This window comes from Strongylocentrotus purpuratus, unplaced genomic scaffold, assembly GCF_000002235.5.
Source record: "Strongylocentrotus purpuratus isolate Spur 01 unplaced genomic scaffold, Spur_5.0 spur5_scaffold_14, whole genome shotgun sequence".
In the NCBI taxonomy this organism is placed as follows: Eukaryota; Metazoa; Echinodermata; class Echinoidea; order Camarodonta; family Strongylocentrotidae; genus Strongylocentrotus; species Strongylocentrotus purpuratus.
Window position 1 is genome coordinate 11,916,312 of NW_022145599.1, and position 26,507 is coordinate 11,942,818.

The 26,507-nt window shown below is 37.9% G+C and overlaps 2 protein-coding genes across 3 annotated transcripts; one reads left to right on the plus strand and one right to left on the minus strand.

Moving 5' to 3' along the window:
- The first annotated feature begins 81 nt into the window (after positions 1-81).
- Positions 82-14,849, plus strand: LOC100893761 (kinetochore protein Nuf2-A). 2 transcript variants are annotated; one of them, XM_011674453.2, is made up of 12 exons: positions 82-193; positions 3,028-3,169; positions 4,080-4,237; positions 5,164-5,225; positions 5,760-5,857; positions 6,302-6,412; positions 7,023-7,142; positions 8,370-8,632; positions 9,856-10,047; positions 10,865-10,952; positions 12,756-12,830; positions 13,337-14,849. In XM_011674453.2, exons 2-12 carry the CDS (start codon positions 3,065-3,067, stop codon positions 13,391-13,393), a joined length of 1,329 nt encoding a protein of 442 aa, XP_011672755.1. In that variant the 5' UTR covers positions 82-193; positions 3,028-3,064; the 3' UTR covers positions 13,394-14,849. The 2 variants fall into 2 exon arrangements, with proteins under 2 accessions (XP_011672755.1, XP_030840053.1); XM_030984193.1 differs by having other exon boundaries at positions 90-193; positions 3,040-3,169.
- On the minus strand, positions 14,724-26,498 carry LOC585927 (ERI1 exoribonuclease 2). Its single transcript, XM_011674456.2, has 9 exons — positions 26,409-26,498; positions 22,113-22,195; positions 21,158-21,238; positions 20,393-20,520; positions 19,571-19,715; positions 19,045-19,145; positions 18,593-18,674; positions 17,834-17,922; positions 14,724-16,255 (listed from the first exon to the last, which is right to left on the minus strand). The coding sequence occupies exons 1-9, from the start codon at positions 26,432-26,434 to the stop codon at positions 15,032-15,034; spliced, it is 1,959 nt and encodes a 652-aa protein (XP_011672758.2). The 5' UTR covers positions 26,435-26,498; the 3' UTR covers positions 14,724-15,031.
- Positions 26,499-26,507: the final 9 nt, after the last annotated feature.

Below are 26,507 nucleotides of genomic sequence, written 5' to 3' on the forward strand. Positions count from 1 at the left end.
ACCCTCCTCCTATTCAAGACAAAGAAACTTTTTGATTTTTAAATTGCATTTTTGGAGCGCCATCTTTTGACGTCAAATTCGACCGACGATTTTGTGCGCATGCGTAGATACCAGTCTCGATCGCGGTGATTATGAATTTGATTTTATACTCGAATTCTGGATTTGAAGAAGTCAAGATATTGGTATAAATTAGGTAAGATATCAACTGTATTCTTGGAGTGTATGAATTTTAAAGGGTTGAATGTATATCATCAGATCGTTATGGTTTGTTTCTTCTACTGTCAAATGTTTCTTTTTCCAGCGTTTGTGCTAACCGTGATTCAATCAAAATCGACTCGTTACTACGCCCATAGGCTCGGGCGAACCGGCAGTCACTGTCCGGCGGGATCTTGGCCTGCTGAGCTCACTGAGCTGAGCTGAGCTGCAGCTGAGTGATGTGTTCGTCCGACTCCAAGATTAAAGATTAATATATCTTATCCTATTTAACAATAGAGTGTCAGATGCTTTATGTTGGTAGCATAATTTTGTTTTTATATTAGTATTAGTATTGCACAGTGAGCTGTCCGGCATTAATGAACTGATTAAAATTTAGATAGACTCTAACAAAGTTAGATCTAGATCTAGATCTAGACTCTAGGTCTAAATTAGATCTAGAGTCTAGAAGTTTTGGCGTTTGTTCAGAAACCTATCTTAGATTTATCTAAAATATGGCGCTTGTTCAGAAGCCTATCCAAAATTTGACTTGTAACTCTGGCGTGGAGATACCCTAGGTCTACTAAAACATACCCATAATGAAGTAAATATTCATTAAATGTCCAAATAAAATTATAAAGATCATGGGTTAAAACTAAAGTCGTTATGAATATTACGTGTTTCGTGTCAATTTTGTCGTTATTTTTGGAGTATCTTTCAGATAAACGTTGATATTAGTATACACTTTTTCACAGGTTTCATGGCAAACCGCTGCACAATACAAGTGCATACCGATGGTGGGTTGCGGGTGGGCGCACGCCTGTGTGAAGTTATCTACCATAATGTCTTAGATCCTCATAATTCATTACGGTAGATAACTTCACACAGGCGCGCGGGAATGTCATTAACCGTTTAACGAAGATTAGAAAGAGGAGTGGCTTGAGAATAGACCCTTGCGGAAGTTGCGGCAGGCCGCTTGTCACTGACCTCTATCTCGAGGTGCTGTTCCTTAGAACTGATTCTGATTCTGATTCTGTTTTGATCCTGGTCCTGATCCTCAAGAGGGATATATAGAGGACCAATAAGAACGTTATCGTTAGAGAGAGTGTTTGTTGCTTCTAGAACATTTTGGAATTGAGTCCCATCACATTGCAGTTGTGGGGAGGGACTCTGATTATATTACCCCTTTGGATGGCTTCCCAGAGTCTGGTTTCGAAGGTTTCCACTAAGTCGCTGGCAAAGATGCTAGGGGAGGTAAATTCCAGGCCCGAATGGTTCTTGGAAAGAAGGTGAAGCCGATAAATATCCGTCTTGCATCTTATGTTAGAGAAGGAGAGATTATGATGTCCCTTGAGTATCTTCTGGGGTTGTGTGATGTATTCAGGTCTGGGTATGGCTACTTGGTCTTTGATGGATTTCAAGAAGAGCGAGTGTCGAGCCACAAAACATAGACTCTGTAGCGTTTGCCATTTTAGATCACTCTTCAGGTCTGATACATGGACTTCTATTCCATATTTGCCAGTGACAAATCTAGCCCCTCTGTTCTGGATTCATTCTAGTTTGTTGATGTGTTTACTTAAGTAAGGATCCCACATGCTACTGGCATATTCTAGATGAGGCCTTACTAGACAGGTGAATGCAGCTTCTCTGATCTTCTTGGTAGAGAAGCCAGACAGGTTACGACGAATTATCCCGAGCATACAGTTTGCCTTCTTGACTACTTTATCCACTTGGTTCTCCCAAGATAAGTTGTTGGTTTGTTCCACTCCGAGGTAGGGATGGTGGTTTACCTCCTTGAGGGTAGTACTGTTTATGTAGTATGCTTGGGTTTATGAGATTACGTCTCCTCCTGGAAATCCGAAAAAAGTAGCACTTGGTGACGTTGAATTTCATTTGCCACTTGTCTGCCCATGTAGATAACCTGTTCAGATCCGTCTGGAGGATTACTGTGTCATTGATTGTCTTAATGGCTCTGTAGAGTATGCAATCATCTGCAAATAGCCTTATACTCGAGATGTTTATATTGATATTATTGAGATATACGAACGAGGAAAAGGAGAGGGCCGAGGACGGACCCCTGCGGTACGCCTGATAGAACCTCAGCCGAGGCTGAGCATTCCCCATCAATGACCACTCTCTGTGATCTTGTTTTCAGCCAATTGTTGATCCACTTCAGAAGTTGGCCTTCCACACTTTTGAAGTAGGAAGAGAAGTCTTTGATGGGGTACCTTATCAAAATCCTTGCTGAAGTCGAGAATCATAACGTCCTGTTGAGGACCCTGGTGGAATGATCATATCAGATCTTCTATAGTAAGAATACTCTTCGTCTACGTCCAGTTAGGAACCCCTCAATCCAATTGAGAATGTGTCCACGGATACCATTGTGCTTGAGCTTGTATAACAGTCTACGATGGGGGACGGTATCGAATGCCATTCGAAAATCAAGATACATGTATATGCCATCCATTCCTTTAACTTCGTCATAGGCTTTAGTCCAGTCATAGAGACATTCCAAGAGCTGTGTAACACATGAACACTTTTTCTTAAAAGACTGTTAAGGGAGACTGGTCTATAGTTGTTTGGGGTCAACCTGGATCCCTTCTTGAAGAGTGGAGTGATATTTGAGTCCTTCTAATCTTGGGGTATCTGTCCGGTTTGGATAGACTGATTGAATAAAATACCAAGCGATACATCCAAATCAGGAACATTCTTTAGCACATTTACATTTATCTCATCAGGACCACAGGCGTGCTATGATGACTCTCTACTCTAGCCATCTTTCTTAGAAACTGAGTAGACCTAGTGTACTTTACATTTTCAATTCATTTATTTTAGACCATTTTCCAGTGTGAGTTGAATCCCAGAAGCAACCATGGCAGCCTATAGCTTCCCTCTCCTATCATCAGCTGAGTTGGCTTCAGTTCTTCATGAGATCCTTGGAGAGACTTTTTCGGAAGAGGATTTCAAGAACCCTCAGGTAAATTTTTGGCGAACTTTGAATATTTGATACATGTACATGTACTTCTCAGTCGGGGCATACAAGTTCACCGGCAATCCATGGAAATGCGTGTATTAAATGAAACACATGTTTCAATGTTTCAATGGACGTCGGTGAACTAGTACAAATGACAGTTTTGTGAAACTGTGACCTGGCATTTATTTAGGTTAATTTCTATTTCTTTCTGCTAGAGGTAAAAATATTAACCTGCTGACTACTAAATTCTCCAATTCACATAGGCTTAATACATAAACTATCAGGCTCCTGTAACGAATGGGTTAAAGTGGAGTGATAGCTGTTATATAACAAAGTGGTCTACCTACATACATTCCCTATTCCCTTGATATCCTTTCTTTCCTTTTTTGTAATACTATTCTATTGTTAACAAAATTATGAGAGCAGTTTGCAGATGAAACTATAAAAAAAAAAGGAGGCATAGCATTTAAAGGAGGTTTACAGCATTAAATGTAGAAACAGTTGCTTCATGGACAGTTCTAGCCTAAAACACCAACACTTAACCTAAATCCTGGAGCTAATTTCATCAGATAACCTGATCGGCTTGAAAGGGGTAATCGACAAGATATCTTTGAAGGGGTAAGAAAGATCATGAATATGAGTATCACCTTCAAAAGGCTGTACAGTACATGTCACTATGAATATGACTGACAAAGAAAGCGGACAAAATATACAGTTCCTCTGGTAGATAAAGGAACATCCCTTCACTGCTATTATGTAAAAAGGTGAATATGCATGTGACACCTGTTCTACACATTTTTACCTAATGGCAGTGAAGGGATGTTCCTTTGTCTACCTGAGGAACTGTATATTTTGCCCGCTTTCTTTGTCAGTCATGTTCATAGTGTGTATTTGCTTTCATTGTGTGTTACAGAGCACCAAGATCCAGAAGCTGTATGCCACCTTCCTGCAGAGACTGATCAACACTCCCATGGATAAGATCAACCAGCCTCAATGGGAGGCTTCACAGGGTGTCTTGCATCCTGAGCTCTATTCAGACACCTTCCCACTCATGAACCTCACGCTAGCCATGTAAGTCATTTCAGTTTGATCCCTTTTGCAATATGTACCTCCTAAATAAATGGCTCGTCACATATCAACAATTTTCAAAGGCGCTTTTATATATATACTTCCAAGAATATTTTTCACGAAATATGAGCCCTTTTTGCCTTAAAAGAGGTACCAAATAGGCTTTAAATATGACCCGATTTATGGATTAAAGAGGGGGCTGCTCCGCGGCGACTACACGGCTCCATTTTGTCTTCTCGTCATTTTCGTGGTTTTCCTCAGTTTTTCGTTCTTACGTTGTTTTTATGTGAACTATTATAAACAAAGTGATACCAACCATGGCTGGATTTTCGTCTAGTACAGTTTTTATCTGAAATTTTTAACAATTGATGCATAATGGATTTTTAGATCTTTGCTGTGACTTGTTATATTTATATGTTATATGACATTGATTGTTGTCATGTACATTTTCTGCTATTTATTTAAGATAATATTGTCTGTTGGGAGCCAGGGGAGTACAAATAATCAAATAATTCCTCTGGCTCTCAACAGAGAGGTTAAATTATATTACATTGTTATGTTATTTATGTTATTTGTAGTTACTGTCTATGATATGTTAATGTATTGTTATATTTATACAAATGTGAGCTGTAAAACGATTTTTATGCCTCCATTTTATTTTGTGCATGACAATAAAGAAATTCACATCCACAAAAAGTTTGTACATGCATATTCATGTGTTTGGGAATATTGCAAAATGTTACCCTTATATCCTGAAATGTATTGCCTATGAAACATACACTTTTATCTGAAATCCAGAACCAAAGAGGATAATTTTTTTTTTTAAATCCAGGAACATCTCAGACTTAAAACTATTTTTTTTAAAACAGTTTGTGATATTTACATCCAATATATTCTCGTTCTTTTTCGCCCTCTTCAAAATTTTGCAGGCAGCGATTCATGGTTGGATGCCTGGTGAAGGACTTCAAAATGAAGGATATTTTACACCCAAGTGAGTTAACACCATAAAATATGATTACATTTACAAATTTTATTTTATTTTTTCTTTTATGATTATTTATTGCAGAAATCATTTCATAAAGTAAAGCATCAGATAACACACATATAGGGAATGAAAAAGGGAAAGAATGACAAAGCAAGTACTATTAGAACAACAAAGCAAATGAGTAAAGTAACTTAAGTAAAAACTACATGCTTCTGCAAAGTGTAGGGAATAATAATAACCTTATACATGCATTGTACAAATGTTTCAATTTTCACAAAAATTGCACATGTCTGTAACCATTGTTTCATTTGAATGAACAAGAATTGTATTTGCACATTCATGTTTCTATATAGATTCCATACAACTAAATAGAGCTGCTCAGTGGTTTACTGTAGAAAAGTTGCTGCAAAATTGTGAGGTTTTAAAACAAAATCTTTTTCTTGGTGGATGATTGAATGTTTATGCCATCTCTTAAAAATATTCCCTGTGTGATTGTACCGAATGATCATATACACTTACATTCGTGTGTGCTTTTTACAGAACCCAAACGAACCCGTCGCTTTCTCAGTGCCATCATCAACTTCTGGCGGTTCAGCGTTGAACGAGAGGATGTCTACTACAACATATGTCAAGAGATTGTAATTTGATACATTTGAATGTACATGTATGGTTTCATTGGGAAGAATATAATTCTACTCAGGCACCTTGGCAGGGCTTTGTTTAACCTTGGTCCAAAATAGGGTACATTTAAGGAATTTGGCAGGTTGAAAGAAGTATGTACCAAATTTTATTTCCTTAATCATTCCCCTTGTAAGGGGAGACTATACCCTGTGTTTATGTTTTCGTTCACAAGTCCTGATGCTCAATTATAAGTGTGTTATATACTATTAAAGACTTTTCATGAAATTCCAAATAATTAGACTAGAAGGAATTTAGAAAATGCAAAGAGTACTACGTGTAGTCACCACTTTTTCGCAGGAGAAAATAGACATTAAACGTTATACAAGAACATGGAATAATAAAGCAACTACAAGGGTACAACACTTCTTTTATCGTTTTCTTTTTGTTTGTTTGATTTGCAGCAAGGATCACTGGCGGAGAGGAGTGCATGTCAGGAGAGGATCACTCAGATCAAAGAAAAGATCAATCTCATCAGAATGAACAGAGCTGAAGAAGAGGAGCATGCAAAACAGGTCAGATCTATATCTTTAAAGCGGGACTGCACTACTTGTAGCTACTTGCACCCTCTATAAGATATAGCAAACAATGCTTAAGCGGTGACCATTGGTCCCCCATTGTCCCCTTTTTCTTATGATAATATAGAGCTGATTTGATGAGAAAACCAACTGTCAGTGACCACGCAGGGAGGTCTAATCCCTCCTCGCCAAAGTAGTGCAGATATGCTTTAAAACAAACGTACGTTCCCAGTGTTTTTCCAGTTGCAGATCAGTTTTGTCGGGTCACTTGCGTTTTCATTATCCCCATTTAAATCAGTTTTCCTCATTTCCCCCACTCCCCCAATTTTTTTCCTTCCTGATTTCACCCCTATCTTCCCAATTTCCCCCTTATTTTCCCTTATTTTCCCTTATTTTTCCCCCTATTTTTCCCCCTATTTTTTAATTTCCTTACCATTACTCAAAAGTTATAGTGCCATTTTTGTTTGTGGTTGATAAAAAAAAAAGTGCTCACTATCACCCCTGTAGTTACCAGGTTATTGGTCAATTTATTATTAATCTGTATTATCCTTTTGTCTTGATTATCTATTCTATTTTTTTTTTTTTTTTTTTTGGTTGTAATATTCAGCTGCAAGACAATATTGATGAGTCGGACGCTAAGATGATGTCACAGCAGCAAGATCAAGCAGGACTCCAGAGAGATATCTCAAGACTGAGAACTACAGTAGCAGAGAAAGCAGCCCTTGTGGTAAGATTGTAGAAATGAGGCAAAACGGCTCATTTATAAGTGGAAGAAATAACACTTCTTTATCTCTGAAATGGGTATGGGTGAAGTTCGTCAACCATAACAAGGCCGGGTTGCTTTGTGCTCTATCAGTCAAAGACCTGTTCACATGGAGTGAAAATAAAAATCTTAAACTTGGCACATAGGACATTTTAAGGGCTTCATCTAATGAATAAGCCGATGTATACCATATTCATAGATCCCAAAACAGTAATGGAATGATTGCTTATTAATTATTTCCATGTTTGTATGGTGATTATTTTGTCTGCGTTATGTACAATATATATGGAGGGATGTCCAATTTGGCTAAGCATAGGGCAATACCTGTAGGTCTCAAGTTTGTTATTGAAAGGTGCTTACGACTCTAGGCCAATCCTTGAACATATCGTCTGTTCAAAGTCTGAAGGGCATTAACTCTGTACACCAGTATAAAATGTATTGGCCGTCTGGTTCCAACAGGCGATATCATGGTGCACCTCCAGGGGGACGTTTCACAAAGCCTTTTTTCAATGACAAATGACAAAAATCAGTGACAAATCTGCTGATAACCAATCAGAAGCAAGGAATTTTAGTAGCTTGTAACAAAAACTGTCATTTGTCACTGATGACAAGTTTTGTGAAACGCCCCCCAGGTTTCACCCTTCCATGGCTAAGAGGAAAAATGGAAATCAAGACACTTATCACTTGTTCTTCTCTTATGTCAGAGTTTCAGATTTTGAATCCCTTATTTGGTGCCACTGTCCATCACCATTAAACAAATCTTAAGCAACTACTATCAATCGGTGTCTGGTTCCATGATGGTTTTACCACCTACTGTAGCCCCAGTTTTCCACATCAACCAGATAACTATTTTTATAATAATTTCAAGTACATTTGGTTGAGCAACATATAATAGGTATGTAGTAACCTAGTGTGTATACCTTGGAAGTACTTTAAATATGGGACATAGCAATTACAAGTCCAGTCTATGTTGTTGTGGTATTAGTGATCTTTATTCTCAACTGCTTCTCACTCGTAGTTGGCGCTAGGCCACTGCAAAGAACTGTTCCAAATACCACAATGTAGATGAAATAAAATCACTACATTTGAAAACACGGTCCCAGTAATGCTACATCACACCTTGTCTTTCACACAATATTCTAAAAGAAGTAAGTTGTCTGACTATCTCTCCCTCTTACTCCATACTGGCAGGACAAGCACAAGCTGTCCATCTTGAACAAACAGGAGATGGTGAGTAAGATGCAAGCTCAGGTCGTCCAATCCCCGGAGCGTATGAAAGCCGACATCTCGAGGATGCATTCCACCCTGGCCTCACGCAAGGAGACCAAGAAGGAGAAGGGACACCGGCTGCAGGAGATGCGGGGTCAGAACGAGAACTGCCAGCTGCTTCTGCAGTCCAGCGAGCAAGGGGATTCCATGATCACAGCTATCAATACAGAGCTGGAGAAACAGAGGTGGGTACTGTGTCTCTGCTCTATTACAGTCAAACCTGCCTTAGTGACCACCTGTCTACAAAGACCACATTTTTTGTTTCCCTTGAAAATGGTTTCTCATTGAAACATCTAATAAAGGAACCTGTCTACAAAGACCACCTGTCTGTAAAGACCACTTTTTGTGTTACCCTTGGGCGGTCACTATAGACAAGTTTGACTCTATCTGTGTTATATTGGAGTGTTCTGATCAAACATTGGATGAATTGGTCAACTGTCCATCATTAGCTAATCATGGTGGGCCTTATAAGAGCTACACAGGTACCACTCATACACCTTCAGGTAGTTGGGATTGACTATAAGTTCAATGTAATGGTCATGCTTTAGACAATTTATATCCCTTTTTGGATTTACTAGTACAATGATTCCCCTACATCCCCCAAAGTTTCATTATGAATGTTTGTTTTTCAAATTGAGTTGTGTCTTTTTCCAACAGTGCTTGATTCTACTTCATGTACTACTTTTCAGGTATAAAATAGATGAGAAAATCATTGCACAGTATACCCAAGTCCCATTTATCATCTTATTCCCTTTACATCAAAATATCCTAGAAGCATGAAAGTCTTCTGGGGATTTTTTAAGAAGTAATTTTTATCACTACTGCTTTGAATATATCCAGGGGTCAGTGACTCAAAGACGTAACCCCATTTTGGCCATTTTGAGCAAAAGTGGTTTATGTGTCACTGAGCACTTGGGCCTTAAGGATTAAAGTCTATGTGTCATTGACTTCAATGGGGTGTTAGGTGGAGTTAAGTCTTTGTGTTTCCTGGAAAGCCCTCATTTTTCTGAACATTTTGATATCAAATACTCATTTTGACAAAATATGGAGTTATGTCTTTGTGTCACTGAACCCTCGATATACAAAATTTGTATCAAACTCCTATAGAGTACCGAAGCTGTGATGTCATAAAAATCTATTTTTAGAATTTTTTTTTTTTTTTTTCTCCATCTGAATAAATATATTTCCTATAGGAACCAGAGCATATAACATTGAGTTCCTATAGGAAATATATTTCTTCAGATGGTCATATATCTCAGCCAATACTTAACATATTCAATTGTTTTTCGACATTTGGACATTATTTTTGATGCTCTTTCGGAAATGAAGAAAAAATTGAGAAATTCTAAAAATAGATTTTTTATGACTTCACACTTCACCACTCTATGCCATCTTTCCACCATTGCAGGGAGGCTCAGGCAACGATGGAAGGTGTGAGGGATCAGATTCAGATCGAGAAGGACCAACTAAGAGACTTCACAGCCCAGGAGGGTCACCTCAACAGACAGAGGGAATCCAAGCAAGAGAAACTGGTCAAGCTACAGCTGCAGCATCAGCACACCGTCACGGCTCTGCAGGAGAATATACAGAGGGAACAGAGGTCAGTATTAAACATGCATTGTTCTCACTACAATATTTAAAGGAGGTATATCCCATTTGTGTGTACTGGGGTGTTTCATCAGACCTTGGATATGGATCTTGACCTCTTTCTGTGCCATCAGGTTTCTGGTTACAATGTGTGTGTGCAATTGGGTTTTTACAGCTGGTATCAATCAGATATGTTTATTTACGTCTGTGGACCGACCTTTAACGTCACCATCCGAAAGACGTGACTCAGTTTCGAACCTGCGTCCTCGGCTGAATCAGTTTGTAACTTCAGTTTGTAACTGTTTACAGTGTTGCATGATTGAGTTTAATGTCACTTTTGAATTAGATTTTGGGGAAGACACAATTCATAATTATGTTCCTTTGAACATAGGAATTCAGTTTGATTTAAGATTGTCATAGAACCAGTGTGTTAGGTACTGTCAAGAAGTCTTGTTAGAAGTAGAAACTTGATTAATATGTTCACATTCTTTACTGGTTGACTCTATTTCAAAGTTTACGTCATATTTTTCAAATAATTTTTTATCAAATTATGCATGCAAGCAGTTTAAGTACATGTACATGTATATTCATTATGAGAATAAAAAGATCAGTTGTCACCCTTCTACAGGCAGTGGACAAGTGATGATTCCTCGACACAAATTCAAACTAGATTAAGATTTACAAGGCTTTTGCAATTTAATTGCTTTCTGAAAAGTGAATGTTTTTTTCAGTTGTGTGTGAGAGGGAAAGCAAACAGATCTCAAGTATTTGCAGCTGGCTGTTTTATCATTTTCCTCCTTATTTTCAATCTCATTTTTGCACCCATTCAGGGAGCTGGAAGAATGCTGCCAAAAACAGGAGAAAAAACTTGGTCACGTCCAGGTCTTGATTGAACAGAAGAACAATATCAAGAAAAAGGTACAGACTACTCACTAATCATCACAGCTTCAATAGGTGTAATAAAACATAACTTAAAGCCAAAAGTGAAACTGTGTAGAAATTGTAGAGCCATGTCAAGAGTCAGTTAGTTCTGCAGCTACATAGATGCTTCTGTCATCCTATCTTTTTCAGTTGTAGGATGACATAAAGACGCAACTCCATATTTTGCCAATATGAGTATTAGATATAAAAATGTTTAGAAAAATGTGGGCTTTCCAGAAAACAAAAAGACTTAACTCCACCCAACACCCCATTGAAGTCAATGGCTAGTGAAACATAGACTTAACTTCTTATGGCCTAAGTGCTTAGTGACACATAAACCATGTTTTCTCAAAATGGCCAAAATGGAGTTACATCTTTGTGCCACTGACCCCTCGAAATACAGCCTCGTAAGCAAATATTTAATATTTAATTTGAGAAATGTATATTTATGGGCAAATTGAAGCACCAATCCCTTCCATCCTATTCAGTGTGGCAATTAGTAATCATCTTCTTAACCCTATTTTAACTGGGCTATTTCAGACCAGGTTTTTACTGGGGGGGGGGGGTCAATTTGACCCCCCCCTAAGATCTCGGCCGTTTCACCGCCGATCGCCGCGAAAATTTGCATGCATGTCAAGTGAAGTGTATAGAATACTATGGTAATTTCAAATTTTTGAAAAATGTATTCATTTGCATATTTATGGTAATTTATGCAAATAAGGTCATAAAATTCACATTTCGGCCCATAAATCATAGATTATTCATATTTAAGTATTCTTTTTCACTACATATATTCATTAGACCATTTGGAATAATAATACAACACAAAAAATTGGAAGAGCCAGGTTATTCCTTATGTTATCTCTTGTTTTTATAATTTCTTATGTATTTCATTGTTTTTTTAACTTATGTATTTAATAATATTTGCATTTATATAGCGCTCATTACAGTAAATGTATCACAGCGCTTTACATATCATATACATATATAAGAATATCAATAACAAAATAACTTATGAACTGATTACATTTCCTAATTACGCATAAAAAAAAAAAAAAAAAAAAAATTGTCTTACAAAATAACTTATAAACTACATGTAATATTACAGGTACAGATTAAGTATTAAATAGAAATGTCTTAAGGGACTTCTGGAACTGAGAAAGGGATGACGACGTCCGTACGTTCTGGGGGAGGTTGTTCCATAGGCGTGGTGCAGCAGAAGAGAAGGATTTGTCACCTGTACATGTATTTTGTTGTTGTATTTTATTGTTTTTGTTGTTTTATTTCATTTATAACTACAATTTAACTATTTTGACCCCAAAACAAACATCTAAACTTTAAACAAGACTGAATAACCAATGTTTTATCTATTTTTAGGAAAAATGACTTTTACATATGTTTTGTACACAAATCACGAAAATGAGCGATTTTCGGGCTGACATGCAAAGACAAAAGGTCACGCGACCTTGTAACTGTAGGTCCGATTTTCAAAAAAATCGTTTTAAAAGATGCGTAAGACTCGAAAGTAAAAAGTCATGAGAGGAAAATTTTATATCTGCCGCGGTTTCGGAGTAGTCGCGAAATTTCTACAGGGGGGGGTCAAATTGACCCCCCCCCCCCCAGTTAACGTAGGGTTAAGCAGTTGCCTCTGAAATTGTATAATCCTTATAGATTTTATACATGGCCCACCCATGCAGTCACCCATTCCATTTGATAAATGTAGTTTTTGTCCTATGTCGTGATATTAACTTCCCGAGTAGAAAATGAATAATTTTTTGTTTTCTTTTTTCTGTGTCTTAGATGAGTGATGAAGAGAACATCCATGGAGAAGAGATGAGTAAAAAGAAGGAGAAATATGAACACCTCCTTGTTGCTGTAAGTAAACTATAGATGTTTGTACACCATGTAGTTTTCATGCAGTTAAATATACCATTCAATGCTCTACTAGTTACTTTGGATATCATCAAAACTTTGTTTCCAACTTTGGAAAAGAAGAAAAAAAGCAGACAAATTCCAAGGAAAACTGTTAACAGTCAAGTGTATGCAGAAAAAAACATTCTCTGTATTTTCTTTTATAATCATCACCAAGACACCAAGTGATATTTGTCACATTTAGTCAGTTTCCATCGCACAATTTTTGTATTTTGCATCACACCCCCCGTCTCAAACCCCCTCAATGGTGGTTTTAACTTAGGAAAATCTTCTTCAAAAGTTTTAAATTCGAGTTTACAAAAAAGAAAATTATTTCAGCAATTCCATGCTTTAATTTCCATTCATTTGAAAAAGATATTTCTTTTTTTTCTTTTCTACCCCCCCCCCCTTTTCTCATTTCCTCTCTCTCTCTCTCTCTCTCTCTCTCTCTCTCTCTTTCTTTTTTCCAGTTGGACTCGTACCACAAGGATCTCTCTGTTGGCTGGGAGCAAGCCGATCCAAGATAAACCTGGGAACCGATGGATCCAATCCGTGCCTGTAATCTGTAATTATAGTATCATTCTAATCATGCAAAAGAGAGTATGGAGATTTTCGAAAAATCTTGGAACTCATTGGCAACGCTGCCCGCAACAAGAAGAAATCTGGGAGCTATGGAATCTACATCTCTAAAGTCCTCAAGCAAGTTCATCCTAACGCCTGCATCTCCAGTCGGGCCATAACTATCATGAACAGCTTCATCAACGACATGTTGTACAGAGCGAGATGGGAAGCTTTGCTGGCAATTCGCTGAAGATGTTGATGACGAAGCCGTTCATGGGTATTTTTACATTTGTACACCCAAACAGACTCGAACAAACATTCTGTTACATATAATGTTATACCTGAAATTGTTTTATTGTATATTATTCAACAAGAAATATTTCAGTCCATGTATACGATGTAAATAAGTCATTATAAACAGTTTCTTTGTTGCTTATAACTGTACATACATGTAAATGTAGTTATTCTAATATAATATTCATTAAACAAGTACACACAATGATCTACATGTGTGGGGTCTCATAGAATACACTATTAACTCATTCATGGGCAGTAAATAATGCTGTTATATTTCTGTACATTTCATTAACAAGTTAACATTTGAAATCAAATTACTGGAAGGTTTTAAACACCACTGACATATTTCAGCAGGGCTTTGTAAAGAAATACATATAGAACAAGAAGTTTTTCTCATATAACATGCCAAGATACAATTTAATTTTGAAGCTTTAATTGAATAGTCACTTATGAGTACAAATATATTGTGTATACATGTGTACTCAATTTGGCACCACAACATCTTATATGTCGGTATATTAATATTGGTATTGCCGAAAGAATATTCTTTATACGTACATGTGGTTCATTACTGGTAAACAGTTATTGACGATAGAATTGTATCAAGAAAACGATGTAGCATCCTGGTCATTTTTTCAAAATACAAGTACTCTGTACATGTTACTTTGAATTTGATGTAGGCCAAAACTTTGTGAAAGGGTTTGCTTGGCTAGCATTGATCTCTTCTTTTGTCACAAATGGTAAAAAATTATACATGGTCAGCTAAGAGCCAGTAGGGAATTACCTTATGTACTTTTTTTTTAAACAAAGACTTGGCACCTTCTAGTTCTCAGCACACAATATTGTATGATATTACAATAAAATAGAAGAGGAAATTTTACACAACGATTTGTGTAAATCACAAAATGAAATATTTATTTAATATCTACTCTAACAAATGTTATAAATCTACCGTAATCTCTACTCTGTAACCTTCAATCACAAATTTTAAGTATTTAAAAAGTGTTAATGGGCTTTATTATTGTAGTTATCTGTTGAGGTAGTTGATTATTCTTCAAACATTTAATAAGCAATATTTGATTTCAGGAGGGCACTGTAAATGAACTCTGACTAATCTTACAACAACCCCATCTTGTAATATTTTAGTTTGCTTGCTTATAACAATGTACATTGCATAGTACTTGCTCCTTTCTTATTTGTTATAATTTCAATGTACATAAATCATCAATAAATTATGTATATAACATGACAAACCCTTTAAAAAATCAATTTATTGTTTAGAATATCATGTGTACATTTCAGAAAAATCACCTCCAACTGTTGGAATACCCTATTCCAATAGGTGTAACGCCCCCTCTCGTGGATGTTCCAGCTTTCTGTCCAGTTTTCAAGGAGATGGCTTTCTGTATGGAACCCATAGCTAGAGGGCTTGGAGTTCTTGGCTTCATCATTGATCCTGGGGTAGCGAAACCACCTGGACTACCCACACTGTTGGGTGATCCAAAGTCACTCAACACCATACTCTCCCAGGAAAAGAATCCGCAACCCATCTTGGCATTGGTGGTGTCTTTCAGGCCCCCTCCACTTCTGCGTTTTAGACCGGGGCAGGAGTAGAACGCCCTTCCCTGGTTTGGACCAGGACGTGCCGCAACGCGTCTCTTGCTCCGTCGCGCACATTTGCACATTGGTGGTGTAATCTTGGCCATGCAGACGCCTGGTTTGAGAGAGTCTGAATGAGTCTTCAAGCTGTCAGTTGTAGGAGTGGTGTTCGTGCTTGCTGGAGTCTTGAACTGAATCTCTGGACTGGTCTTCTCACCAAGCTTTCCATACTTCTTGATGGAGTTCTGCTTGTGGAAAGGGAGTGGGCAAGTTGGTGGTGTCTTGAACACTCCATTTGTTGTAGTTCTTTGGTTAGGGGTTCCACCTTTTGCTGATTTAGCATTTTTATTATCACTAACTATAGTGATTGGATGTGATCTACATGAAGTCTGCTTGTTCTCATGTAGGGACTTTATGTTCTGTTCTCTCACACAATGTTTCTCTGTGACCAAGTAACTTGTGACATCATCTTTCCTATCTCCAGTCTTTCCATCTTCATGAATACTGAAGGGAATACCTTGGTTCTTAGGACCCTTGACACCTGTAGCCACACAAGATTTCTTTACTGTCTTGACTGAAGTAATGTCACTATTCTTTCTCTTATTTGATTGTGCCGCTTCAACAATGGGTATTTCATCTCTCATGCTTTGCAGTGATAGCGAGGACGATGATGCATTTGTGGTACCTGAATCATTATTTTCTTTTGTTCTTTTGCAATTTACAGTGCTTTCTGCTGCTGCTGCTGCTGCTGCTGATGATGATGAAGAAGACAATGCTTTTGATAATGATGTTGTTGGAGTTGTAGATGATGATGATGGTGGTGGTGGTGGTGCAACTGTAGTAGTTGTTGATGAAGTTGCAGATGATACTTTTGAGTGTTGTTGAGCCGATCCTGGCTGAGGTAGTGCACTAGGAATAGCCTTCAGTGTGCCCTGTGTCAAATATAAATGAAGAAAACCAAATAATTATATATTACTAGTAATGCTTTTTATATTTGCAGTTCTGTTTTCATTATCTTACAGGACAGTTTACATGATTCAAAATCTATTGAACTAATATTTTTTGTTTTAATCATTCAAAGTATTCAACATGAAAACATCACAATAAATGGCATGCTTCATGGAATTTCCATAATTTAATCTTTGTACAGTACATAGTCAAGATTTATTCATTCCATTCAATAAAAAATATATATGTATATAAAAGATATTACAAGTGTAAAAAGAAAAAAATACAAGTTATACAAACATCAGAAAAAATTTGAATTAAAATATTTTTGCAATGGATAACTATGTACATAAATACTTTACTGGACAATAACAAAGCAATACAAAACGAAACAAATATATACAAGTGAAAAAGGAACAAACAATTGAATTTCTTTTTATCACATAAAATAGTATACAGGGGTTACGTACTTGCTAACAAATAAGATTTGAGTAATACAAAATTTAACATAACGATTTAAGTAACACAAAATTTAACATAACATTTAAAAAGAGGCTTGTTTTTTTTAAAACAATTAATGCATCACAGACATGGGATATATTTGTGGTACATTCAAATCATGCTCTGCCATTTAGAAATCTGTTATTTATCTTACAAAAGTGTTTCGAGCCCACTTTCCTACTGTTCCTTAATCCTTGATGAATGTTGGATTAATCATTTCTTATTTTTCTTACTTGAGTATTAAACGACAGATCAATATGCACATTTTTCACTCCAGCTATTATTTTGCACAATTTTAATTTTGGTACACCACAACCAGCGAATGTAATTACAAATGTGGAATACAAATGCTTTATTTCCTATTGATCAAGCTCTGACTCCTAATACAGATAACCTTTGATATCAACAATAACTTTTTGGGAATGAAAATAGCTACTTCGAAATGTAGCTTGTAATGAGGTACATATCTCTTTAGATTCTGATAACTAACTTTGGAAGTGTCACTAGTCAAGAATAATCCAAGACCCTGTAAATTCAGAGATGCAACTTGAAAGGGAAATGTGTAGTAGCAAAGTTAGCACATTCGTGATATGCAAAATATCTGTACCCCCTTTCCATTTAAATATGAAGATTTTACAAACAGAATAACAATATATTATCTATCAATTGATTTCTAAATGTACACCGGACCACTAGTAGCCAAAATGATAATAATACCTGTCAAAGGTGAGTTCTCATTTCAAGGTTCTTCATTCAATTTGTATTTATAACAAAGTTATTTAAAAAAACATAATCCTTAGGCAAAACACCCTATACAAATTTAATCAATTGACGAATACAGGTAAAAATTCCATTAATACTTCTCCGCATTCATTATATAAAGGAAAGTGAAGATACAAACGACTCAAAAAGATTTGTACATACATAAAAAAGATCCATATGAAAACTAAATATCAACATGGCATCTTTAAAATACAAAAATTAATACATTTGAAATTAATTTTGTTTTTTTACATCGTACTGTACTACGACTGCTACCTCCGTAAAACACCATGACCTACCGATTGAATGGTCTTGGTAATCTTGAAATGGCAGCCATCTTGGATCATCCTCCAAACTAATATAGCTGTGTTCTTTGCATCATCCAATCCTTCATAGGGAGTAGAAAAGTTTAAAAGAGGAAATGAATAAAAACTGAGCTCATATTGCTACATTTTCGGTATTTAATTGGTGACCTTTGACAAGTAAGTTTTTAGCCAAGCCACAAAATATTGACAGAATGGGTTTATGTAGAGGTGTTGTGGTCTAGTGGATAAGTCAACCGACTGCAGATCACAAGGTATGGGGTTCAAATCGGGGTAATGATATATCTGTAAAGCGCTTAGAGACATTGTTAATGTATTAAGCGCTATTTAAAAGTGGAATATTATTATTATAGCCAAAACAAAAACAAAAGTAAAAATAGTTGACAATTTTTTTTCAAAAGAAATTAATTGAAAGAAGACATCTTAATTCTCAACACTGGGATTGCTATTTACAAAGCTATGAAACTTGCTCAGCAATACCGTAGCTAATCAGGATAATGGATTCAACTTAAAAATATTTGTTTGAGTTTTATAACTCCAGATATACAATGAATCCCATTCATTGTGCTGCATTTATTGTTGTGAAATGCCATATGGGAATGGATACAGATTATATGTCAACATATTGCCCCTTTCTGCTTCTGTATCGCATAAATTGTCTGTGAATATGAATCCAAATTTTTTTGAGCCATGCCACAAATTATAGACAGAATGGGTTTATGTACATGTATTCACCTGAATGTTGCCTTCCAGCGAACTCTATGCCGACTTCCTGGAGAGCCCCACTCAGACCTTTGGGTTTGCGTTGGTAGAAATTCTGAAACAAAGTTATGGTAAATATGCCGTAGACAGTCGGGTTTTGCAAAGAATTACTACAGAATACTCTAGAAAAAATATCTGGCATGTACTGGCTTGTTGAAATGCTGACTTTTACAAATGCCAGTACATTATATACTGGTTTACTGCATTATTTGTGCATAAAAGATACTCACCCCCCCCCCCCCCATCCCATCCACACACACACACACACACATTTTATCAATTATGTTATCTACATAAAAATTATCAAAAGAAAAGTACATGTGCTACTATGTTAATGTTGGCAATCTGAAATGAATAATTATAACTGTACTTCATTTTCATACAAGTTGTTTTTTTTAGATACTTATTAAGGATTTGGTATCTACCCTGTAGACAGCCCTGGCATCAATCCAATGGTTGAGGGCACTTGGCTTGTAGAGCTGTTTCCGTTGACATTCATAACGAAGGCACACACTAAGATCCCAGTCTATGTTCAGGAAAGAAAAGAGTGACTTTGTTATCTTGGTTATATCAAAGGTAAAGAAAAATTACAAAGACTTTGACTGAAGTTTTTACCAGATCCTAGTCAGACCAATAATGTTACTGCTTTTTCCTCTTGAAAATAGAGTTCATTTTGGAAACTTTGGAAACGAAAGGTAGTTTATATTAATTACAAAATATATTACACATACACAGATACTTAGATGCACTGAAAAGAAATTCATCCTGAAGATCTCCAATCTCTGTAACAATCCATTGTTTTTCTTTGACATCTGTCTGAAAATGTGATAAATTTTTACCATTGTTGGCAAATTTGAAAATCTGATAATCTCCTTTTGTTTTATCACTAGTTAGTCTAACATTACCTCCCCCTGATCTAGTAATGCCCCAGCTTTCCATCCTCGTACTCACCCGACCATGTGACGAAAGTGCAGAGTTTCCTGGTGTCGTCCGTTGATCGATTGTAAGCTAAGTTCTTCTCACTCTCTATCTTCTTCAACCAACTTGTAAACTTGTTGAGGCAGATGAACAGAGGGACACCATTCTCAACTTGTTCCTGAAATTTCAAGGAGTTTTTTTCAATATGGTTAAAAGAGAAAAATTCTTGTAAAGTCTTACTAGGTAAAGGCTGAAGAGGACTAAACAAGGAAATATAACTTCCTTTGATATTATTGCATTCCATAATACACCATAAAGATTATAGAATATAATGCAAAGCAATACAATACATACGGGTGGGGCAAGGGATATATCTTTTTTAAATCATTGTTGGTGTTCTTATTTTCTTCGTGCAATCAATTAATTACTGACGTCCATTTACTAACTGCTTTATTTGTAGTACAGATTGTACTCAGAATGTTGGGAAATTAAAAGAAGAACCTGTGCATATTCAGACATTCTGTCTGAGAATAGAATGTGGTTGGATTTCAATCTACTGATATTGATGTGTTTCTTGACAAATTACTCTCCAATTAACACTAAAGCAAAGAATTAAATCCATTTAGTAAACCACCCTACACTGTATATAAAGACTTTGGAGATGAACAAAGAGGTCTTGATAGCCCAGTGTGCAGTGGTGACTGGTCTTCATTTCCAGGTCCCTTTAGTATAATACTTCAATGAGAACAAAACAAATCAAGGAAAACGTAAATTGTGGTTTTATAGACTGGTGATCTTGCTATGCTATAAAGGTGGCCCTGAAAGAGGTTGAATTGTACTAGTAGTTTATCTTACCTGCGATATTCCAGTTAACTCGGTGCAGAAATCACTCAGAACAGGGTGTTCATCTGGCATTACATACTGCTGGAACTCGGACTCTAACTGACCAGTTGTAGTGTTCAGAAGAACTGCGGGAAATTCAACTGCAAATTGGAATAAACCATAAACAACATAATAAACATAGTTTTGTCCTGAACAATTTGCCACAGTTGCTGCATAAGTCAATGGATTTGCAAACAATGCATTGGTGCACCATATGCTAGAAACCAATTCATTTCATGTTGAACAAACATAGGGTAGGTAGAGTCTGTTTACTTATAACCAAACTACAGGGTGTACGATAAAAGGGATTAACTTGGGCCACTTCTGAAAGTCTGTTTACTTGACACATGCATAAATTTAGACAGCAAACTGATATGGAAAAGAGACAAACACACTAGATTGTCAGTATATAATGAACAATGAGAATTTTACCAACACTTTTGTTTCCTAGATATTGTATCTGAATTATTCTTATATTAAATCTACTGGTCGTACTGTGGAGTGGAACAAATGCCAATCCCCCCCCCCCCCACCCTCAACCCACACTCCGTCACACACATTTAAAGAGACAGAAATTTGTGTTTTTCCTCTTATAAATTTTGCTGCCCAAAGTGTTTGTTTTTGTTCATGTTGATCGAGTTATGTATTTGCATACTTTAAAAGATGAATATGTATTTTAAAAGAAAAAGCAAAGAAACAAACACAAAATGTATATGTTAATCTGATAGTGATACTCACTGATCTCTTGGCTGGTATTCTTTTTATCTTTCCAGCAAGTTGACTCAAAATCTATCACAATGAGATAACTGAATGTCTGACCTGGAAGGAGAAGAAACAATATAAATCTCTTCTGTTATCAAACTATGTACAATGACGAGTCAGGGGAGACAAAAGTGGTGTTTATGAGCAGGTATTCAATACTACAGGGGCTCCTTCCTCAAAAACGTCATAAGTCTAACTTCTTGACTAGATCCCATTGAAACGTGTGTTATAGAATTAACACGCGTTTAGATGGGATAGTCAAGAGTTAGACTTATGACGGTTTCGAATAAAAGGGCCCCTGGCCTAGTTCCTAAAATACATGATTCAAGGGTAACAAAAATTGTGGTCTAATTCTATACAGCCTATACAGGTGGTTGATAAACTCTGCTAAAACAGGTCTCACAGGTTTAATAGGCTTACTTGACCTAACTATAGCCTAAATAAGATTAACACATCTAAATTTTAACTTCAAACTAAATAGCTGGATTAGATCAGTCAGGTGACACAAACCTGAAATGATAAAGTCAAGAACATTTATTTTAAGCGACATTATGATATTGGTTTATGATTATAATACTTGAGTCTTGAAATAAACTAAATGAAAATATTCAGTTTCAGATGTAGGGCCTTATGCCTAATGATCTCCTATTTCAGTTTATTTAACCCACTATTTAAACAGTAAAACACTTCAAAAGAAATATAATCATAAGATATTGAGTGTATATTTACTTGAACTGTTTTTGCTTTAACTGTGTTCACTGTATTATTAGTGTGTTAGAATCATTCCTTTTTACTATTTTGGGATGTCATTTAATGATGAATAATGATAATGATTTAATGATGAGACTATAGGCCTAAAGAAATGGCCAGATCTGATACCTAAATACAAAATAAAAATAACAAACGCAAGTAGGTCTAGGTCTACACTTACAAGTCCTTGGATTCTGAGCACTTTTGTGACTTTTCCCGCTGGCTTTTGATGATGGAATTCTCTTCCTCAGCAATCCCAATTCTCTGAATAAAAAACAAGTTAAGTTATAAAGTTAAGAGGTTGACTTTAGATCACTGCCTAATCTTTCATTTGTTAGATCATTGTAGTGATTTTTGACTGTCAGTATTGTTTTGTATATCTGTGGATTTTGGGTTAAATCGTGGGTGGTATTTAATTTCATCTTCATTTCATCATTACTAATATTGTACGGCCATCTCGCCGAGCATTATACCGTGGAGATAGTTCCGCGGTGTTTTTCGGTGAGGTATGTTGCCGGTTTAAGTGCAGTCCTTTAGTGTTACTTAGTAGGGTTTAGTTTTGGCCCGCTCGCTGAAGCTGTTCACCGTGGAGATAATTCCGCGGTGTTTTTCGGTGAGGTTTAGGGTTTCAGTATTTACCTGTCAGGCACTTAGTAAGCTATTAGGAAACTAAGTAGGGTATTATTAAGTAAGCAAGAAGGAAAGATTGTTTGTGTATTTAATTTTATCATTTGGCTATTTAATCGTTGCTGATTTAAAGCTGGTTATGGCCTCAGCGAAGGTTAAAGTTAATTATGTGACTGAGGAGACCCTTCTGAGGGTTGTCAATAAAACAAAGTCTGGCAAAATTATGAAGTGGAGGGAGGAATGTGGTAGCTTAACAGAGGAATTATTTTTGCAGTGTCCCCGTCTCCATGAAGCCAAGGAGCTTTTACGTTTATTTGATTTTGAGCCTTATCAGGCTATGGTAGTTAAACCTACAGGTGGAGGCCCTGCTGGGCCTATAGCCAGTTCTACAGCAGGGGAGGAGCTCGCCGCAACCGCCCAGCTCCCCAGCCGAGCCCACAGCCGAGTATCGGCTTAGGGCCGTTGACTGTCTGCCGTCAAGGAAATCCCCTCCTAACAATTATTGTCCGCCTTCTGGGGAGCCCCCACGTAGGGATTATGTTTATCCCGCTTCTAGGGAATCCCGACCCGACAATCAGTATCCTCCCAGGGAATCCCCACCAGGGGGTCAGGGAGATTACAGGTCGCAGGGGCGCCGAGATTGGCCCCCCCCCCCGTCTGCCGAGGTCACTTAGTTACGATGGGAGGACTAGTTGGCATTCCTTTCGCAAGAAATTCACAAGTTATGCTGCATCGTGCCAGTGGAGTCCGAGTGAGTGTTTGGATGCACTAGGCTGGTGTTTGGAAGGGTCTGCCTCAGATTGTTTTTCTAACCTTAGGGACATGGGCACTAGTTTGTACTACCCGATGTTGACAGAGATGGGGCGTCGGTTTGGGGTTACCCGATTCCCGGAGGAGGCCATAGCCGAATTTCAAACGGCTCGCCAACTCCCGGATGAGTCCCTCCTAGGATGGTCCGACCGACTCCAAGCATTGTTCCATGAGGCTTTTGGGTGTGACCGTAGGGGTGACGACACTCAAATGGTGTTGCAACTATGCCAGGGTTGCATCGATAAGGCGGCTGGTTTAACGGCTTTAAATACGCGCCCAAGGTCCATCGAGGAGGCTCTGGATGCCATCAGGTGGGCACAGCACACCCAACGTGTAGTGTACGAGAGCGAGCCCCGCCGTTTATATCCAGCTTCTCGGCAGCAGGTGCAGCAGACTTGCATGTACGATCAGGAGGTGGACAGTTATGTCTTTAAGTTAAGTCTTTGGAGTTTTCTATGCTTTACCATGCCCGCCCTCTATCTCCCGTGGCTACTGGTGTTCCGGAAAACCTGGAGGGATCGGAGAGCGAGGCCGATCTCCGATCTGGAAACCGAGAGGCCTACAATCGGTAAATACTGGGGTAGTTAATGTTAGTGACCTGCCTGACTCTTCGGTCGGTCCCTTGGACAAGGTAGTTAATGTTAGTGACCCGCCTGACTCTTCGGTCGGTCCCTTGGACAAGGTAGTTAATGTTAGTGACCCGCCTGACTCTTCGGTCGGTCCCTTTGTCAAGGTAAATAATGTTAGTGACCCGTCTGACTCTTCGGTCGGTCCCTTTGTCCAGGTAGTCGCTAGGACGGCCGTGGTGCCTCCTTCTAGTGGGAAGCGGGTAAGATGTAAGGTTGTTGGGAGTCCAGGGCTCCAGAGTAAGGACCTTTCCCTTTTCCAGCCCACCCACAGGCTCCCATTTTGGATTCCTCGGATCATGTTTGATCGGGGGAAATAACATGTTTGTCTTAAATATATATATATATTTTAGTTCACTTTTGTTTACACTGTTTAATTTCATTGTAAATCGTCCATTCTGAGTTCCTGAACTTTAAGTGTTGATGTTTTTAAACTGAATGGATAACAATTAAATAAAACTGAAAAGTTTCTGCTTCGGTTAGCGGAGTTATCTATGCTGAATTAGCTGCTCCGCTTTAAGAGCTGACTAGGAAGCATTCTTTCCACAGGGAGACAGAGCACCCATGTGTGTTTGAGGCCATAAAACGGCCGGCTTTTGATATCTCCCAAGTGACACTACGTGGTTCCAATAATAAGTCAGAATATGATCATGTTTTTGGGGAGTAGTTCCTCTGGATCAACAAGAGCCTTTTGGATTTGCTTGATGGTGTTGTGGGCCTGGGTGCCCTGAATGATTTCAGGAACTTGCCGGCAGTGGCTATTGTGCCCCCGGGTGCCGAGTGGCCCAGAGAATGTAACCTTATTTTGTTGAAGTGTTTTCACCTTCTATATCATTTTCCATCTGATTTCAGTGATCTGCTTTTATCATTCTAATACTTCTTATATGCACCGTTTGGACTGCCTGTAGGGAGCCGTTTGGCTCTCATGTGGGATTGCCCAGTTTCTGGACATTTCTGGACATTGTACCATCCAAACTGCACTTCCCCTTTTCTGCACACTTATTGCTATTCATCGTTTATGTTGATCACTCACACTTTCATGCTCGGTCACCTTGGGAATTTAATGTAATGCCCCGGTCAATCCCTTATGCCCGTGCCAAGACGTTTTGCAATTTGTCATTATGCAATATGTATAACCGGCATGGTAAGGGTTAACTGGTATATTTCCGTTTCTTTATGTTCTTGATCCCTGGGACATTTCCGGGACTTGAATCCTATTTAGTAATTAAATATACCAAGCTAGAGATGCTAGGATATTTCTGGTTCCCTGAACATTCCTAGGGCCTGGTTTTTAGCATTATACACTAGCTGAAATTTCCATAAGTATTTTCTGTTGGAAACGGGCGTTTTTGTAGTTTGTAGTTTTGAGATTGCTCAGTCTTTGTATACATGTACTTTATATAATATTTCCCGTACCAAATTTTGGAATACAGTACTTATTAAGGTATGATAAAGGCGCCCGCCCTCTGGAAAGGCCAAGACTTCACCGGTGCTGGCAAGGAGGGTCCTTGACCCATCCACCAGCGGGAACGGCGTGACCCCGCACTGCGGTACGGGAGTAGTGTTAAATTAGTTTTAGTTTAGTTTAAGTTAGAAGTAGGCTTCAAACTCATTAAGTGGGGAATAATGGAGTGATTCAGCCCGAGCCAATACGGCTCTGGCGGGTATAAACCCATATCCGCGCAAGTCTCGCATTTGGCGACACCCGCGGTAGTTTCAGTGGTCATGCCCGATACTGGGTATAGCAGATTTGAACTGGAACTGCAACCGCGCTACATGCCGTCTGCTGTGTTCCCCTGATCTCGAGTCTACGTAGCGTCTAGTGGAGCTCCACACATCGGTGCTTCATCGAGACTTAGATTACTTCAAGCAGTTACTTCTACAGCTTATGGTAGGATCTAGGCATTATTATAGTATTATTAGTAGTATTATAACCGCCCCGTCACTAGATCTACATTTTGTATATCATTAATGATTTTCAAAAAATAAGTCTTTATTAAAAAAACAAGGAGCATTTTTTGCTGAAGCTCTGGCTCTCCTCCAGCAATGCAAATGGATTCGGTGAAGCCAGACGTAGTCTCGATCAGGAAAACATATCCCCGAACAAATCAAAATAGACCGGTTTTTAGGTCTAACGTATAGCGTTAGATCTAGAACTTAGAAGTCTACATCTATCCACTTTCGTTTCAAGCTCCAGGGAGCGGACTGCCCTTCAACAAGTAGGCCTGCGGCCCTGGCGTCTGGTTCAATCAGCCACCGCTGACATTACCAACGCCGAAACCTAAACCACACCACATCAAATATCAGGGGATTAACCACGAAAAATACCTCACTTCTAATATTACAATATACGCATCAACCAACATTATCGTACAGACCCATTCTAAAGTTTAACAGGTTGAAATAAATCTTACTTTGCCAGTTGTTTTGTCGATTTCATGTTGAAAAATCAAACTTGCCGCTGCGCTGCTCGATCGAGTCAGCCGTTAATTGTAATAGGGCCACTAGAGGGC

Bases quoted from the DNA above. Each gene is read 5' to 3' on its own strand.
- LOC585927 (XM_011674456.2), bottom strand. From the start codon at position 26,434: ATGAAATCGACAAAACAACTGGCAAA. The intron at 22,196-26,408 runs GTAAGATTTATT...TTTTTTATTCAG, and splicing joins TCGACAAAACAACTGGCAAA to AGAATTGGGATTGCTGAGGA. The intron at 19,716-20,392 runs GTAAGATAAACT...TTGAAATTTCAG, and splicing joins AGTTAACTGGAATATCGCAG to GAACAAGTTGAGAATGGTGT.
- LOC100893761 (XM_011674453.2), top strand. From the start codon at position 3,065: ATGGCAGCCTATAGCTTCCCTCTCCTATCATCAGCTGAGTTGGCTTCA. The intron at 3,170-4,079 runs GTAAATTTTTGG...TGTGTGTTACAG, and splicing joins AGGATTTCAAGAACCCTCAG to AGCACCAAGATCCAGAAGCT. The intron at 5,858-6,301 runs GTAATTTGATAC...TTTGATTTGCAG, and splicing joins ACAACATATGTCAAGAGATT to CAAGGATCACTGGCGGAGAG.